This window comes from Otolemur garnettii, unplaced genomic scaffold, assembly GCF_000181295.1.
Source record: "Otolemur garnettii isolate 467f Iridium unplaced genomic scaffold, OtoGar3 scaffold00001, whole genome shotgun sequence".
NCBI classification, from domain to species: domain Eukaryota; kingdom Metazoa; phylum Chordata; class Mammalia; order Primates; family Galagidae; genus Otolemur; species Otolemur garnettii.
The window spans coordinates 48,774,159-48,792,618 of record NW_003852396.1 but is presented as its reverse complement, the minus strand read 5'-3'; the positions used below and the strand labels follow the sequence as shown (position 1 = coordinate 48,792,618).

Here is an 18,460-nt window from a genome sequence, read left to right as displayed (position 1 = left end):
CAAGCTACGACATCAACCTCACTGTCTTTCATTGGATAAATGAATGAAATGTGAGATCTATAGACACACAGTGGAATGCTATTCTCCCATATAAAAGAAGGAAAATTTGTCATTGGCAACATGAAACTGGAGGACACGATATTAAGTGAAATAAGCCAAACACAGAAAGACAAATACTACACGTCTTATTCCATTTGGGGTTGCTATTTTAGAATACCACACAGTGAATAATTCATAATGAACAGAAACATACTAGGCTCACAGTTCTGAAGGACGGGAAGTCCAAGAGCATGGCATTATATCTGGCAAGGCCTTCATGCTGTATCCTCCTATGGTGAAAGGCAGAAGGGCAAGAGTGAGAAATCAAACTTGCAGTCTCAAGCCCTTTTATATCAGCATGAATTCATTCTTGGGAGTTCAGCTCTCATGACCTAAACACTTCCGATTAGGGCCTGCCTCTCAATACTCAGGCACTGAGGATTAAGTTTCCAACACATGCTTTTAGGGGACATAGTCAAACCACAGCACTTCATGATCTCACTCAGATGTGGAATCTGCAAAAGTTCATCTTACAGAAGCAGAAAGGAGAATGTTTACCAGGATCCGGGTGGTTGGAGAAAGTGGATGTCGGAGAAATGTTGATCAAAAGACACAAAATTTTAGTTAGAAAAAATAAATCCAAGAGCTCTATTGTACAACGTAGTTACTATAGTTAACGATGTATTGTTCTTAAAAATTGCTAAGGGAGGCTAATGGGGTGGCTCATGCCTGTAATCCTAGCACTCTGGGAGGTCAAGGTAGGTGGATCACCTGAGCTCAGGAGTTTGAGACCAGAATGAGCAAGAGTGAGACCCTGTCTCTACTAAAAATAGAAAAACTAGCTGGACCTCATGGTGGGTTCCTGTAGTCCCAGCTACTTGGGAGGCTGAGGCAAGTGAAGTTCTTGAGCCCAAGAGTTTAAGGTTGCTGTGAGCTATGATAGCATAGCACTCTACCCAGGGTGACAGAGTGAATCTCTGTCTCAAAAAAAAGGTAAAAGAGTTGATGTAAAGTGTTCTCATCTGTTGAGGACCAGCCCCAAACTACACTGTGAGTTCTTTCCCAATGACTAGTGGAGAGAATGAGGGAAAAGTAAAGAGTGGAATACACAAGAAGAAAGTTTTTTAAAATAGCTGGGCAAGGGGGCTTTCCACCTCCAAGTGTGAGGACAGGCAAAAAGGCCTTAAGTCCAGGCTAGCTCTGCTTTTATTACACACATCACTGTTAAATCATCCATCTAACGGGGGAAGGCTAAACTCTTTTGTCATGGTTCTTCCTGGGCTTGCATTTTCTAACCAAACTATTTCTTTAACTAATTAGACTGATTTGCCTCCTACTATTATTACTCTAAGTTACCTATTATCTTAACACAGAGCATAGGACAGGGAACACAGTTCAGGAGCAGGATATCAAAGCAGACCCCAATCACACCACACATAAAAATCTCAAGAGTGGCTATTAAACTCCCAGGAGGACTTGTGGGCAGACAAGCTGGTGATGCTGCCAATACTGAGAAAACAAAAGGAGGTATTTTCCTCCTTATCTCCCTGAGAGACCTTTTCTCTTTTGATGGGGTTTAGGTGCCCGCCCTGTCTCCAGCTCCTTCTGCATTCCCTCGCTATTTTCCTAACTCCTCAAATGCAACCACCCTCCCCGCGAGGGCAGCAGGCCTTGTCTCTCAGTGCTCAGTGATCTCTGAGCCTAGTTCCACTAGGGGAAGGGTGAAGTTCCTGCAAAACAGTTTCTCTGTTTGAAAACATCAGGCTTCAGGCTGGTGCAATTTGCAACAAAGCTGATATTCCCTATTGCTTCGGCAGTCTGAATGCTTTCCTCTGATCCACTTCTTTCCTCTCTGTTCCCTTTTGCCTGTCATCTGCAATCATTTTCTTTTTTCTTTTCTTTTCTTTCTTTCTTTATTTATTTATTTATTTATTTTTTGAGACACACTCTCACTCTGTTGCCCTGACGTTGAGTGCTACGGCATTATTGCTCACAGCAACCTCAAATTCTTGAGCTCAAGCAATCCTCTTGCCTCAGCCTCCTGAGTAGCTGGGACTATAGGGGCCCAACACAATGCGCAGCTATTTTTAGAGACAGGGTCTAGCTCCTGCTGAGGCTTGTCTCAAGTTGGTGAACTCAAGCAATCTGCCCACCTCAGCCTCCCAGAGTGCAATCATTTTCTTCATCCAATTCCTTACTTACAATAAATAAGTGAAAATTGGTTTTTAAGCTTATTAAATCATCATTTCTAGCAATGCAAGTACATCAAGATACAACTCTTCCCTTAAGTACCCACGTGTCCACCCACACTCATCACAGAAATGATAATTATGTAAGGTATGGCATATGTTAATTAGTCATTCCACATACATAGTCATTCCACAATGCATATATACTTCAAAATAATTTGTTGTAAGGTTGGGCGCAGTGGTTCACACCTATAATCCTAGCACACCTATAATCCTATAATCCTGGGAGGCCAAGCGGGTGGATTGCCTGAGCTGACAGGTTCTGTCTCTAAAAAAACAGCGGGGTGTTGTGGTGGGTGCCTGTAGGCCCAGCTGCTCCAGAAGCTACGGCAAGAGAATCACTTGAGCCCAGGAGTTTGAGTTTGCTGTGAGCTATGACATTACAGCACTCAACTGAGGGTGACAAAGTGAGACTCTGTGCCAAAAGAATAATAATAACTAAATAAACACACTTTGTTTCTAAACACCCCAAACATTTGAATTTTAGTCAACTAAGTGTAAGTACTACTAATATCCCTTAATGACCAACAATACCAACAGAGGTCATTGCCTAATCATCCAAACCAGCAAAAAGGACTCACAGATATAAATGAAGGGGATATACTGGCCTAAGAGACACAAATGAAGATTCGTTAGTCTCATGACAAAATCTGGGCGCTCTCCCAACTGGTTACCTCTAGTGAACCAAAAAGTATAAAATGAGGCACTAATAGTGAAAATACTTTAGAAGAATTTAGAAGAATGATCAGTGAACTGAAGATGCTGAACTTTGAAGCAGGGAAGGTTCTAATAGATGAGGCAGGAGGATGCTTCCAGAGAAGCTAACCTTGGAGGATGCATCACTCCACGCACATTCTCTGAGTGCGTAGTATGTGTCAGACATTGGGAACAGAGTCAAAATATATGTCTCTCTACCCTTGCTAAGTTCATGGTTAATTCGAGGGGGACATGTAAATTATTCTAAGAGGTAGATTACTAGATTTAGCAAATATAAATTTAAAGGTTAGATAAAAGTGAATGATTTTGGTGTAGTATATCCCATGCAATATTTGAGACATACTAAAAAATGCTCATCTGTTTGACATACAAATTTAATTGGACATCTGATGTTTTATCTGGCAACTCTAAATATAGCATAATAAATGCGATAATGAAATGGAGGGTTGGGTACTACAACTATCCAAGGGACGCAGACCTCAGAGCGAATGTCAGAGAAAGCTCACAAAGCAGGGGAGGCTTAGGCCAAGTCTTTCCTAACCAGCAGATGTTGGCCAGGTGGAGGGATTACAGAAGGCTGCTGGAGACAGAAGGTCATTGTGCACAAAGGCACTGGGGTTTGAGGGGGCAGGGTGTACTTGGGGAACTAAAGTAGCCCAATAGGAATAGATACTATACTCTTGAGTATAGGCCCTTATAACGTAAGGTGGGGAGTAAGGTAGGGCAAGCCATAGGCCTCTATCTGTATGTATCCTTGTCCCGAGTTGTAGCTAAAGTAATAGAATTTTAATAACCATCAGGAAGGTGGTCAGAATCCTGAGTAACATTACTGTCTAAGGCAGTGGTTCTCAACCTTCCTAATGCTGCAACCCTTTAATACAGTTCCTCATGTTGTGGTGACCCCAACCATAAAATTATTTTTGTTGCTACTTCATAACTGTAATTTTGCCACTCTTGTGGATCGTAATGTAAATATCTGATAGGCAGGAGACCTCCAAAGGGGTTTTGACCCACAGGTTGAGAACTGCTGGTCTAAGGCATAAAGCGAAAGGAGAGTTCATGAAGAAAGCAAGAAGGAGCAGCCTGAGAAGGAAAAGGGAAACCAAGAGATTAAAAAAAGGACGTGTCCAGTAACCAATGCGGCAGGCAGGCCAAATGAGCTAAGTACATGGGCTGTGCCAACAGGGATAGCATCAGGGACACTGACAAAAACTATTTCAGTGGAATGTGATGACAGTGGATTGAGAAAGGTCACAGGGATGGTGAGAATTGGAGAAAGCAACAGTAGATGTTGAATTTAAAAATTTTGGTTGTGTAAGAAGTACCACACAGGGATCTTCCCTGGGACTTGGCCTTTAGAGAAGACCCCAGTTTGGTTTCTCTCTAGCTCCTCCCATCTCCAGGAGGCCAAGGAGATGTGCTCCCCTAGAGCCTGTACATTCCTTTTAGATCATGAAATTCTTTGCTCAAATAGACCTGAGCTTGTGTTTGAAAAAGCCACACAAGCCCCTTTCCAGGTCTATCCCACCAGGAGTGGACCTTGTCCTTGGTGATCCCATTCCCAAACCTGAAGCTTAGCCCAGGGACAGTTGTTTGGGGGGGGGGGGGATGGAGATAGACCTTGGACATTGAGTCAAGGCATCTATACTCTTGAGTACAGGCCCTTATAAGGTAAGGTGGGGAGTAAGGTAGGGTAAGCCATAGGCTTCTATCTGTATCCTTGTCCCTAGTTGTTGCTAAAGATGGACGTAAGGCTAAGGGAGAGTCCTTTTGGAAATGATCACAATTTGAAAGCACTAGTGGGGGATGGGCATTAAAGCTGAGAGAGAGAAAGAGAGAATAATGTAGAACAAAGTTCCTCTACCAGTCAAGATTCCAGCAGCAAATGTCCCAGTGCAGAGACTACTTACAGAGGAATAGGCAAGGCCAAGGGAATAAAGAAGGGCTATTAAGGCACCCAAAGTCTAGCACCAGTGGGAATCTATCATAGCCCACTTTATCCCTAGGCCTGAAAGGGCAAAAGGTTGGTGGGACAGGATTTCCAGAGTCCAGTGGTTTGGGGAGTTGTAGCTACAGTGTACAACACAGTGAAAAGTGAATGGGAGGAATAAATATAAGTACCTCTTCTCTTGCCCTTGAGTCAGTGGTAGGGCCTCCCTCAGATGGAAATCAACTAGACGTGTCCACCCAGCAAGGTATCCTGGGGTCAATGCGTATCCCAGAGGCAGCCTCTCAAGTGAGAGGGGTAGGAAGTGTGATCTGAAAGGAAACAGAAAACAAGTAGCCAGCACAATCCCAAGGAGGCAGGAGGGGATGTAACTCAGCAGGTATATGAAGAGAATGAAGGGTAAGTAGGCAGGAAGGAGATGGAGGACATCTCTGTCTGATGACCATCTCTTCCCTTATGCATTAGAGGGAGGTTGATAGCACATGAGGATGAGCAGGCAGGAGTGTCTTATTTTTCCTCCTGCATTTGGAGGCAAGCTGGCATTTGGTCCTGAGGCCTTTGTGTAATATGGGAAATACCATCAGTAAGGCTATCTTCCTCATCTCTTATCCATGTAAGAGAATGTTACTTCTCTTATGCCTTCTTCCTCTTTCCTGTGCTGAGCAGAACTGCAGAGCAGGCGAAAAGCTCTGGAGACTTCTCTCTTCCCTGCATTAACATCGGAGCCTACCCCAGCCTCAGGCAAACAACCCTCCAGCAACTTAGAGACTCACATACTTCCGAATATTTCCTTCTTCAGTATTGGCTCAGGATTTAAAACAATATCTTCTCCTGAAAGGTCCCTCCTTTGGCCAAATCAAGACTCTCTACCTATTAGAAGACAAATGATTTTTAAAACTAATTTTCACTACACTATAAAGAACTAGTAGCTTTACCTCAAATCTTTCCATGAGTGTCTGGATTAGAAACAAGTATCTCTTGGTCCCAACAGGGCAAATCTCTAAATGTAAAATAGAAATAAAAGACAAAATTTTGCATGTTAAAAACGAAGATGTTTCTCCTGCCTCTGTTGTCCTTCTTACTGCTGATGCTACAAATGACTCCTCTTCCTTCTACTGTGCTTAGAAATATAATAGGCCAAAATATGGTGGCTTAGCATGCTGAGTGCTTTGCTCCATTTTGTTTTGTTTTGTTTTGAGACAGAGTCTCATTCTGTCACCCAGGCTGGAGTGTAGTATCTGAACCATAGGCCACTGCAGCCTGGAACTCCTAGACTCAGTGAATTCTCCTGCCTCAGCCTCCCAAAGCGCTGGGTTTACTGGCCTGAATCACCATGGCCAGCTCAGGCTGAGTGCTTTGAACAAAGGAGATCAAAAGGCCTCAGCAACCCAGGTGTTTCTTTGACCTTCTCCTTTATGCCCCACTCCCCTTTTCCCTGTTCTCTAAAGTTACCTTATTTCATTGAGAGAAGTTCTTCCCAAAGGAAAGCAACTTTCTTGAATCCTCTCCCTAGAAATCTCAATAAATAACCAGGAAAGATTAATCACAGGAGAGGAGACTAAAAGTCATTACCACACCTAGATAAGCTATCCCTATTTTTTTTGAAATTTTATCTGCATAATAAAACAACCTAGTTCAAAGTGTAGTTGTGCCCTCACCTTTTCTCAGCCTGTGGCCACTGCCTCCAGCACCTAGAGAAATTTTGCTACTGGAACTACAAAATAATACAACATTTTTGGAAAGAAGTATGAAGAATCCTCAAAGAACTCAAATTAGACCTCCCATTTGATCCTGCAATCCCATTACTAGGCATCTACCCAGGAGAAAAAATCCTTTTATGATAAGGACATTTATACTAGACTGTTTACTGCAGCTCAATTTGCAATTGCCAAAATGTGGAAACAGCCTAAATGCCCACCAACCCAGGAATGGATTAATAAGCTGTGGTATATGTATACCATGGAATACTATTTAGCCATTATAAAAGATGGAGACTTTACACCTTTGTATTAACATGGATGGAGGTAGAACACATTCTTCTTAGTAAAACATCACAAGAATGCAAAAGCAAGACTCCAATGTACTCAATTTTAATATGAAGGTAGTGGATGACCTAATACATGGTGGGGGGTAGAGCATGAGGGATGGGGGAAGGGGAGGATGGAAAGGGTTGGGGGGGTCATGGAGTATGGCACACCTCTTGGGGGCAAGACATGATTACCAGAGAGACTTTACCTAACAAATGCCGTCAGTGTAACCTGGTTCTTTGGACCTTCAAGGAATACCAAACAATAAAAAAAAAAATAGAATTTTAGATTAGGAATTATAAAAACATAAAATAAAATTTCATGACCTCTTTAAAAAAAATGAGATGAGGCAAGATTCTGGTTTGGAGAGGAGTACATAGGCAAGTAGCCTTTTGCCTTGAGGGTCCCTAATGTTGCCTAAGACTAAGGTTTAATACTAAGACAATAAACCTCCAGAGATAGCTTGAAAAAATGGTGTAAAAACCTTAAATACTTTTCACACCCATTTAAGGTAAACAATACAAGTCCTTGCAGAATCCTCTGTGTTAGAGGCCTAAACCTTTCCTCCTCCCCCTCCTCCCCCTCCTCCTCCTCCTCTTCCACTCCTCCTAGAAGGAAAGCCTACCTGGCCCTGCTCCAAGAGTTCTACTTGAAAGACCCTAGCCCTCCAGAACCTTCCAGCAAGCTGTAGAATCTTCCTCCCCCTACACACAGTATAGAAACAAGCCTCCAACTACCCTCAGTGCCGATGCCATCTTTGCCCAGGTAGGTCTTAGTCCCCTTTCATTAAACTTGGCCTGAACCTCTCCAGTTCTCATCTCTGGGTCTCTGGCTACGACACCAAACCCCTTTCTCTCTGCTTTTAAAGGGGGGGGACCTTATTTATTTCTTCTGTACCTGCCACCCAACTCACTGTCCCCCAGCCCATCCCTCTACCTCTACCCAAGGGCTACCTACACTCTAACACAAAGCAGCCTCACTAAGGGGCATCTGGTTCCCCTCTTGAGTCTTTGAGGACCAGAAAGAGAAGGCTAAATAGTTTTCATATTCTCTCTCTTCTGCTGCCCTCCTATTTTGGACAAAAGCAACCCTTTTAGGCGTAAAGAAAGATCCCACCTAGCGCACTCAGGCAACTTCACTTTCCTCTGAGCCACCAGAAAGCACAATGGGACAGGAAATCAATAGTCCCAGCTCAGGGAGAGAAAGGCAGAAAGGAGGATGGGGCATAGAGGAAAAGGGGTTCATGTGGCACCCAAACAGGTATTAAGCAGCTATAAAGCGAGTCCCAGGACAAGGGGAGTGAGCCGAGGAAGACCGACCCCCTTCTGTTTTTCGATTCGCATAGGGCAACACAGGGGCTGGAAAGGAAAAGCATGCTGCGGGGCCTATGGCTTGGGGCAGAGTGCTGGCCAGCTGGGAGGCTTGCAAGGGCTGGGCAGCCTCAGGGCTTTGGTTCTCAGCACCTGTGGATCTTGAGCCCTCAGGTCCGCCCCCACTGGCAGTTTTGCCCTAAGCCTGCAGCTCATTCCAGCAATTCTAAGCTCCTTTCCTCAGTGGAGGGTTGCGCCCCTAGGATCTGAAAATGCTGTCCTTCTGGTTGTCACCCTGGATCCAAAGGAAGGGAGCTGCTAGGGCCCACAGAGAGGCGAAAAAGAGCTAAGGGTTTTAAAACCTGACAAGGTCAGAACTGAAAGGGCCCTCAGAGAGCTCTCTGTGACAACCCCTCATTTTGCCCAGCTAAGGCCCAGGAGATAAGGATTTTCCCTAAAGCTGCACAGTAAAGCGAAATGGGTTCAAATATAAATTAAAACAATCTTTAATCGCACGGTTTGCAAAGAGCTAGTTAAGCAAGGAAAGGCAAAGGCAATTTTATTTTCAAGGGGAGTGGAAAGAAATCATCATCTTTGAAAGCAGCAATATGAAATTAATTTCCCTGATGGGAAATAGCACTCTAGACCCAGCTCACCCGTGTTTAATTTTGATTATTCTGAATGGGCTCATATCAGTTCCCGTCAGATCCTTCTTGTTAATATTGTTAATGTCGCTGGGTAGCGGAGTTCCAAACCGGGAGTTAAAGTAAACTTCTGCCAAGCCCTTCCTGCACTCCTTGTGCCATTCTACAGAGATCCTCTTTCTCGGGGAGGAAAAAAAGAAAGAAAACACAAAAAACCCACAAAAAAAACACAACACACAGTTAACCACCTGTCAGGGCTGAGGATACAATGAGGCGTCTCGAAAAGGAGCTTTTCATGCATGCGTAATATATTTGTCCAGCTATTCACTTAATGAAGCTGATAAATGTGATGCAAGACAATAGTCAAGTTAATCTATTTAGTAAAATGTTTTGAGACTTTCAGGCTACATTAAGGAGGGGAGCGTTAGGCGACATTTTCATTTAAATGCACTCATCTCCTCTCTTAGGCTGCACAAGGGGGTTCAGGCAATCTATGTGAATATAATTTCTTATAAATGTGTCTTTAATGGGTTTAATTCACCCTTGCCAGCTGTTTTGGAGGCTACTTTGTAAGAGCAAAACAAACGTTTCAGGCTTGGAAAGCTAGTTAAAATTAGTTTCGGTCAGCGAGGCCAAGCTATATTTCCTGCAAACCATCTGCTTGATTGGCACAATAGAAGGATTTTCAAGGAAAAAGAGGGGAGTGAGTGTGAAAGGGATGGGGGTGAGGGGGGAACCATAGAAAGGGCTGGGGCAGGGGTAGCTCCTAGTGGCTTATTCTAAAGGTGAACCCCTTAGAGTCGTCTTAATAGAGAGGCTCGCAGAGAGGGTTGGAAATCTCTTTCAGTCCGAGCCTGACCGCCCTCCTCCTCCGCCTCGCCGGGCGGCTCCTCTTCCCTCCACCCTCCTTCCCCGCACCGGAGAAGGCAGGCGCTTTTGCCAGTAGCCGCCCAGCATCGGCCAATCTAGCCAAATGCCCTCAACTCTGCCGGCAGTTTCTGCTGGGAGCGCAGTAGCCCGGAGGTCCACATCTTCCCGAAATGAACACTCGCTAACTTTTTGAAGGGCAGGAAAGCTCACGCCACTTTACTTTGCAGAGACCTTCGCCTCACTTCGCGGTGCGCGCGGGGCGCTTCTGGCGCGGTCCACGAAGGCGAGAGCCGCGCTGCTGCCACGACCGCGCGGCGCTGGGGGCTGAGACTTGCCTGCTCTCCCCGGCCCCGGGGGGTGCGGGGAAGAAACCCCCAGAGCGGGTTTGGGTTGCCCTTCATACAATCCCTAGGGTGTCCTGCAGCTTTGGCATCCCATGTCCCCCACCCGCAGCCCCGGCCAGATCTGCTGCGGCCTTCCGCAGCCAGCAGCCCCTCCTACCGCGCAGAGGAGGAGGAACTTTACCCCAAACCGAGGTCTCGAGTTCTCTGTTTTACCCTCTGGTCTTCTTTTCTCTTGAAAGAAATAGACAGAAACCTCGATCTTGGGATAAAGAACGTGAGTGATTTCTCCAAAATAAACTTGAAGATAACGACATTACAATGAATGGCAGGACGCACAAAACCCCATGGGCTCAGGTCAAATGGCATTAGTCACAGGCCTTAGCCGCAGCCGCCGCGCCGCGCAGCCCCTTAGCCTATCATGGAGTTTGAAAGGACGCGTTCAAGGAGATCACTTAAAGTGAGATCCTTTTCGTCCGATTTCTTGCCTCCTTAGGTTTTATTTTGCCTTTTCATGGGCGGCCAGCCCTAGTCCCCGCCCTCACTTTTCCTCTTTGGCGCTTTAGGAAGCTGTGGAGACCAACTCCAGGAAGCAGGGTCCACGTGGATCTCAGCGAGGGGTTGACCCACCTTCCAAGAGATGTCAGGGATGCCTTTTAGAAGTGGAGCAGTCGCAGTTGGTCCAGAGTGAGGCTGGATGGCTAGTGGGGGTGGGGGAGGTACGGAGCCTGTGTGAGGGGCAGAGTAACTAAAGCCTACACCTGGGGAAATGCCCAGCCAGGGAGGACGCCCTGGGAAGGGGGCACTGGGAGGGCCCCAGGCCCCCCATCCCAAGCCATAAAACAACATCCAAGTTGATTTTGGCAAATACAGACTCTATTCTGATCATCTGGAAGACTGGGCAAGAGCTTTTTCCCTTGATAGGGCATCAAACACCTGTAGCCCTGGCCTGTCCTTCCAGGAACTTTAGATTGGGAGAGAAAAGGGGTGGGGAAGAAGAGGAGAGAGAAAGAGAGGGAGAGAAAGCAGAGAGGAAAGAGAGAAAGCGGCCCCGTTGCAAAGGAAAACTTCCTCTTGTGGTAAGGTTATTAAAGCCCACCTATTAAAAAGTGTATAGTTTTCTCACTCATTTTATTGCAAAACTTCAAAATAAACTTTTGAGATTCTTGGACGGACCTCCCTGGTCTGTTTCCAGGGGCCCTTGTTTTAACTTGAGCAATGAGTTTCTCATATTTAAATAGCCACCTATTTAAAAACTGTTCCTTTCCTGATTGGTTTTCCTCTTGCATTCCCTGCCTGCTGCTCAGCCCTTCTCCATAAGCTGTCTTGGGCTCAGAAACTCCACAGTTACCTCATCTTCAAGCATTAATTCGCCTCTGGAGCCTGGCCCTAAATAACTATTTAATTTGAATCAAGGGAGAGCTTTAGCAGACTCCATTTCTGGTTTAATGTGATATAAATCACAGATGCACTTTTATTGAATGGTTAAAGCAGCGACATGGAGATCATCAACACAAAACGCCCCAAACAAAACCATCTAGAGAAATAAAGCTGGTTAATAAGATTTTTGAGAAAGCTTTGTGTTAAAAAGCTAAAAGGAAAACCAGCTGAAGGTGACACTTAGTTCATGGTTAATAGGATCAGGGCGGCCTGGCGGGGCTGCACACTTCTCTTTGGGGAGGTTCAGCCACACTAAAGAAATGAATGGGACATTTAACACATCTGTTATCTCGCGGAACAGAGAAACGGGGAATCGAGGCTCAGTGCCACCTCAGCCCCAGTCCAAAGGAAAGCGAAGGGACTGTCTCCAGGAAGATTCTCTTTTAAAGCCTCAAATCAAGAAGAGACTTTCCGGGACCAACATTCTAGTGAACTGCATCCTTCCCTTGGGTTTCCGTGCATATGTTTGCTGCGCTACTGCAATTGGGAGGGCTCTGGGACGACTTCTGGACCTTCGCTGCTAGGATTTAAACTCTTGGGCTGTGAATTTCAACTTAAAATGCCAACAGCGCCCTGGGGTTGGAAAAGGGTCAGTGTGTCAATCTCAGCGGTTGGGACTGTACTCTCGCCTAAGGCACCTTCCAGCAGGAGTAAGCTCTTTGGAATCTTGCAGCCGGCCGCTCTGCTGGGCTCTCCTTCGCTGCTCTCCCTTGCAGAGACTCCTAGAGAAAATAGTTTTCCAAATTGGTGGGAGTTTGCCGGAGACTCATTTTGACTTTCGTATATCCACCAACTCTCAAACTCTACCGGTCTCCGGAAATGAAACAACACAAATAAAGACCTCCCCCCACGCTTAGGGACACACATCTAATAACCCCAAATCACCAATTTCCACGTCTCCCTGGGTTGTTAGAATGAAACTTCTAACCCCGATTTAACCCACCCCTCACATCTGCCTTATGCTTCATCTGGAGTAAGGAATTGGGCTGGAGACAGAGGAGGGGGTGTGTGTTCACTGACTTCAAACTTTCCCTTCCTCCACCCCCACAAGGGGGAGAGTCATTTTCTTGATAGCCTGGAGATGTATTTCTATGAATATTTATTGATTTATTTTCCAGGCTCAGCAGGGGAGCTGCAAATAAATTTAGTGCGTTCTTTAAATAATTCCTTTTCTATGAGGCAAGATGTCATCTGAAACTTCTAAATAGGCATTTAATTAGCCCGGGTGTTGCTTCTGAACAAAAACCCCTGGCAAGAGCTTTAGGGGAGCACTGTATTGCAAGGAGGCGGTCGATATGCAGAATTGATGCGCGCAGGCCTTTGTTGCCGGCCCATTGTGCCGGCCATACTTATGAAGACTAATCCAATCATAAATTGCACCCCTGCGCCAATCAGAGCGCCCAGAGCCTCGGGCGAATGAAGCTTGAGTGGAGAACTTTGTTGAACTTCATTGTCAGAGCTGTCACTTTTCAAAGTGCTTTAGCGGGCGGGCCACTATAAAACCATCACCTCGACGAGAGGACCACGGAGAACTAGAAGACAACCAACTGGGATCTTGACTTGGAGACGTTAGCTAAGCCCGCGAGAGCGAGGACACCCCGGGGGCGGGAGGGGCGGGAAGCGAGGCGTTTGCCCTCCGGCCACTGGAAGGAGGTTATTTTGCCCGCCCTGCGCTTATCATGATGTTCCCCGGCCTCCTTGCGCCCCCCGCCGGGTACCCTAACCTCCTGCGGCCCACGCCCACCTTGACACTGCCCCAGTCCCTGCAGTCGGCATTTTCCAGCCACTCCAGTTTCCTCGTGGAGGATCTGATCCGCATCAGCCGGCCCCCTGCCTACCTGCCCCGAAACGTGCCCACCGCCAGCATGTCGCCTCCCAGGCAGGGGGCCCCCCCGGCGCTCGCAGATACCGGCGCGTCGGACCTGGGCTCCCCGGGTTCCAGCAGCCGGCGGGGCGGTTCTCCGCCTACTTCTGTCTCCCCTGCCAGCGAACCAACGTTTCTGAAGTTTGGGGTGAACGCCATCCTTTCCTCGGGGCCCAGAACAGGTAAGTGCGGGCAGAATGCTGAGGACCTGCACAGATTCAGGGCACGCAGAGTTCTAACGGCCTCAGTTTCTTCAAAGAGCGGGCACCCACGCACACGTTAGTGCACCCAGGTACGCGCAAACTCCGAGACACCATGTCGTGCATAGTAAAACTTATTTCCAGCTGATTTCGAGGAAGAAAAGCCTCCAGGCTCGCCTCACTTTCAGAAGGAACCCCAGCGCATGCAGTCAGACAGCGCACAGTTGTTGGGTGGTAACTCTGGCGGTCTGGCCCTGGGCATCTGCGTTTCTGCCCCGAGCTTCTATGGGACAGGTTTTTTTTTTTTTTAATACAAAAATGTATATTTATTGGATTAAATAGCATTATCTATCTGCATTTTTTTTCTTCCTGGCTCCAGTCCTATTATCTCGTTAGTGCCTAAGAAAGAAATTGGAGAAAAGGTGAACTGGGCAGAGGACTATTTTAAGGGGTAAAGGAAGGATGCCCACAGATGCGACAATGTTAGGAATATTTTACCCAGTCACTGCACTAGGAAAGATGCCTTTGAAACCAAATGAAGGGTTCATTATATCATGTATTCAATGTGTAGTGCGATAACCAAGTAAGCAATCAAATTCCCGTTGTTTACCCCTCTCCTTTCTCCCTCCCTCAGAAACATCTCCCACCTTGCTCCAGAGCGTCCCTCCCAAGACCTTCGCCTTTCCCTATTTTGAAGGTTCCTTTCAGCCTTTCATCAGATCTTCTTACTTCCCAGGTAGGTCTCATTCCCCTTCTGTGCGCGAGCCTGGGTGGCGCCCCAGCCCCGGCCCCGGCCCATCGCTCCCGGCCATGAAGCCATATTTCTCCGTCCACCCCTCGGGGTTACGCTCTGGTTCAGAGGTTGCGAGGCGTACAACATTCACGAATCCGTCGCGCCAATTTGATGCCCTATTTAGCACAAGCAGTGACTGCTTGACACTTTGCACCAATTCCCTGCTCTACAAATTAGCAGGAATTGTCATGGTCCCAATTTGAGGCGGTTCCCTTCCCGGCGAGGAGCTGTTGGCATCCCTTCACGCTGCCATTTTCCCACAGAGCCGGTGCACTTGGCCACGATTCCCCACAAAGCTTTCAGCACCATGACCAATTGGTCAGCTCCTCTGGGCAGCCACACACAGACCAGCCCTCGTCCTTCCACGCCGCAGAGAGACACCTACCAGCCGGGGCTAATTTCTCTTTAAGACTCATTCAGGGCTTCAGGCTTTTCACAAGACCACATGGGGTGCCCTCTTGTGTGGGATGCCCAGGGTCGCCCAGGGGGAGGAGGACTAGATCCCTCCCCCAACCCTCCATTTCCAATCTGACTTCTCAACCCCTTCTCACACTCTCCCCTCACAGCCACACCTTTTAAAATACCTTCGTTTGTAAACTAAGCACCAGCTGGAGAGAAAACTCAAATTGGATCTCAGGCTAAAGGGGAAACACCTTATTACAGCTTCCAGAGGGTTTGTTCCGGAATCCCACTGGTCACTCAAACTGTGGCTCGAAAACTCTGCAGCTGGTTACATTCAAAGGGAGACTGGGAAGCCCCTCTCAACCTAGAGAAGAGGGACTAGCCAGGGTCGATGGGGGTGGATAAAACCACCACAGCACTTTCAAATATCAGCCAAGGAACAAGCAGTTGATTTTTTTTAAGGGGAAGAGAGAATTCACCAACCCTCCCCCCCCCCATTCACGCTGCTGCTAATAATGGAATTTGCTCCCTTTCTCCCTCATCTCAATACTTTTAACAAAAACAACCCAAGCTTTCTAAATAGCTTTTCATGTCCATTTAATGAAAACGATGCGGGGAAGAGGAGCCTCCGCCATCAGTATTCTCCCAATGGTCCCGGCCTGCAGTTGTGTTTAGTTTGAAAGTGTAAATCTCTTTTGTCCCAGTAATATATGGCTTTCGCTGCTTGTCGTCAGTCTTTTTCTGTTAGTTCATTACTACACAATTACCATTCACGCTTCATTAGAGTCTCTGTTTCTTTTTGTTTTGTTTTTTTCTCTTCCTTAAAGCGAAACTCTCCCCCTTTTTATCATGCCAATACCCATTGGGAAGCGGTCGATGTGCTAATTAGCTGCCACTTTTCATGTATTCCGGCCGAATTCTTTACGTTTTGTGGGGGAGGGGAGGAAAGATTAATATGAAAAAGATGAATACTGATTGGATTTTTCAAAAAAAAACTCAAAGAGGATTTTTCCGTCTCTATCATGAGTAAGGCATCTCATTTTCATCTAAAGAATGCAAAAGCCACCAAGGTGATAAAAACTTTGGGGAGAAACCCAGTGGTCTCCGCTGGATATTTCGTTTTTATTTTTGTAGTTTTTATTTCTATTGCTATTTCAGCTGATGTACGCAAGTGTGTTTCCTTGAGATCACTGAGTGGAAGAACGAAACAGGCTATTCTGGGGCTGTGTTCTGTGTTTCCGTGGTTTTACCTAATCCGAGTTTGCAGGGTTGAAAGGGAAAGTGATTTGGGCGGAAAGCGCCTTTCACTCTCGCAGGTTTGTAGGTTCGTGGCCTATTCTCCAAGGGGAGAAAAGACAGCGCTTTAAAGAGATGAAGGGATCAGAGAGAAAAAGCCAGAAAAAGTCGCCGGGAGTGGGGGTAGGGGTGGGGACGGACGCCACCGGGTCTCGGCGGGACACCGCCCACTCACTCGCCACCTGCCCCCACCCGCAGCGTCCTCCAGCGTGGTGCCCATCCCTGGAACCTTCTCCTGGCCGCTGGCCGCCCGCGGCAAACCTCGGCGGGGCATGCTGCGTCGAGCCGTGTTCTCCGACGTGCAGCGCAAGGCCCTGGAGAAGATGTTCCAGAAGCAGAAGTACATCAGCAAGCCCGATCGCAAGAAGCTGGCGGCCAAGTTGGGCCTGAAGGACTCGCAGGTGCGGACGGAAGACTTGCCCCTCCCACGGCGCTTCGCCCCCCTCCCCCTCGCGCAAGGCAATGGGGAGGGTCCGCAGACTGCTGGGGTCCCACTGCCCAGATGCGGGAAACCCAGGCCTCCAGGACTTAGGGCACAAGCCAATTGAGGTTTGAGGCTCCTCACGGAGCGGAGGGGCCGCTTCTCTCTCCCCCTTCGCCCCGAGGGCCATCTCTCCGGGGCTCCCACCCCGCCAGCGGGGGCCCAGTGCCGGGGACAGGGCAGGGAGAGCTGCGAGCCGACGTCGAGAGTGCTCAGTGCTGTCACTCATCTGAACTCGAGTCACAGGGAGGGGAGGAGCAAGGTGGGAAAGATAGAGCCGGCTCCCAGCGCCCCGCCCTCCATCCGTCCCTCGGCGCCCCTACCCGCGCCCTACCCCGGGAGCCCCAGCGCTAACCTCTGCTTTTCCCTTTTTCTCGCCTGCCTGCCGGCATGTCCCAGGTGAAAATTTGGTTCCAGAACCGACGCATGAAATGGCGGAACTCCAAGGAGCGGGAACTGCTGTCCAGCGGGGGCTGCCGTGAGCAGACCCTTCCCACCAAGCTCAATCCTCACCCGGACCTCAGCGACGTGGGCCAGAAGGGACCCGGGGACAACGAGGAGGAAGACGAGGCCTCGGGCAGTCCCCAGCGCCGCCTGGCCTACCGAGTGTCCCCGGAGCCTCCGCACCTGCGGGACCCGCGGCTCCCAGGGCCTCTCCCCACCTCACCGGCGCACTCGAGCAGCCCCGGGAAACCTTCGGACTTCTCCGACTCCGAGGAGGAGGAGGAGGGCGAGGAGGAGGAGGAGGAAATCACCGTGTCCTAGAAGCCACTCCCGCACCCGCCCAAGTACTGTTTTCTAAGTGCTTTGAAATTGAAGAGCTGGGGTCCAGCCTGCGTGTCCACGTCTTCCGCGCTGCCCAGACATTGCCTCTGCCCACTGTGGAACCGTCACTTCCTCGAGGATGCTACAGCCCTTCTGTTGTCCCACAGAGACATTTTCTTCCTGCCCCCTCCAACCCCCAGACAGGCCTCCCCAGTACATAAGTTAAATTTAGGGCTTAACCCTAAGCCTTAACTTCTCTCCACAAGGGCTCAAATCTATCCTGGTTAGTGCAAACGAAGCACAGGGTGTGTGTGTGGGAGGGGGTGTGGGTGTGTGTGTCTCTATTCCTGCAGCCTGGACTTAATTACCAGTCAGGCCCTGCTGGTCTTTAGTAGTGACAACCCTAGAGGTAGGAAACCTTTTTTTAGGCCTTAAAACACCGAGGATATAACTCACTCCAAGACCCCTAACTTCCTGAGTGGCTTTATCTCCTTAGTTGAGGTAGCAAGGGCCTCCCAACCCCTTTCCCGCTCACCATAGCACCTAAATGAAGCGTGGGAAGCTCAAAAATTTCAAAAAAGAAAAAAATACGTATCTGTGTCTTCTGGTCTAAGGCACAACATAAATACTGCCTTTTTATTTTTTTGGTGATTTTCCCAATGCTCTCTGGGGAAAGAAGTGAGTTCTTTAAACGGGGGGAAGAACCAGTCTCTCTGTATAGGTGATTTAAAGCTTTTCTTTTTAATTTCTGCATGCATAGTATATGCACCAAGCACTCTCTCCTGTACCCTTTCATTATTTCTGTGACGGTATTACTGAGCTGCAAACCTCCTGAGCACTGGGCATGGTGTGGACAGAGAGACCCACAGCCTCTTTGATTTATTTAAAGCTGAACCTTGCTGTCTTTGCACAGCCTTTATGAACTGTATACTCTTTTGTACACATATGTTGTATGGATATTTTATACCAAGGTTATTACTATAAAGAACTGGCTAGATGTCTTTTTTTTTTTTTGCAATGGTTTTCAAACTTTAAAAACGTAGCTGTTTAATTGCATAACTTATAAAGAAATAC

The 18,460-nt window shown here is 47.7% G+C and overlaps 1 protein-coding gene across 1 annotated transcript; it reads left to right on the top strand.

The window, feature by feature from the left end:
* Positions 1-13,264: 13,264 nt before the first annotated feature.
* Positions 13,265-17,450, top strand: DBX1 (developing brain homeobox 1). The gene is made up of 4 exons (XM_003781175.3): positions 13,265-13,631; positions 14,284-14,385; positions 16,339-16,541; positions 17,021-17,450. Exons 1-4 carry the CDS (start codon positions 13,265-13,267, stop codon positions 17,384-17,386), a joined length of 1,038 nt encoding a protein of 345 aa, XP_003781223.1. The 3' UTR covers positions 17,387-17,450.
* Positions 17,451-18,460: the final 1,010 nt, after the last annotated feature.

What these genes read in the sequence shown, in the direction of transcription:
- DBX1 (XM_003781175.3), top strand. Translation starts at nt 13,265, where the DNA reads ATGATGTTCCCCGGCCTCCTTGCGCCCCCCGCCGGGTACCCTAACCTC. An exon ending in CAGATCTTCTTACTTCCCAG is followed by an intron (nt 14,386 to 16,338) that starts GTAGGTCTCATT and finishes CCCCACCCGCAG; the next exon opens with CGTCCTCCAGCGTGGTGCCC. An exon ending in TGGGCCTGAAGGACTCGCAG is followed by an intron (nt 16,542 to 17,020) that starts GTGCGGACGGAA and finishes GGCATGTCCCAG; the next exon opens with GTGAAAATTTGGTTCCAGAA.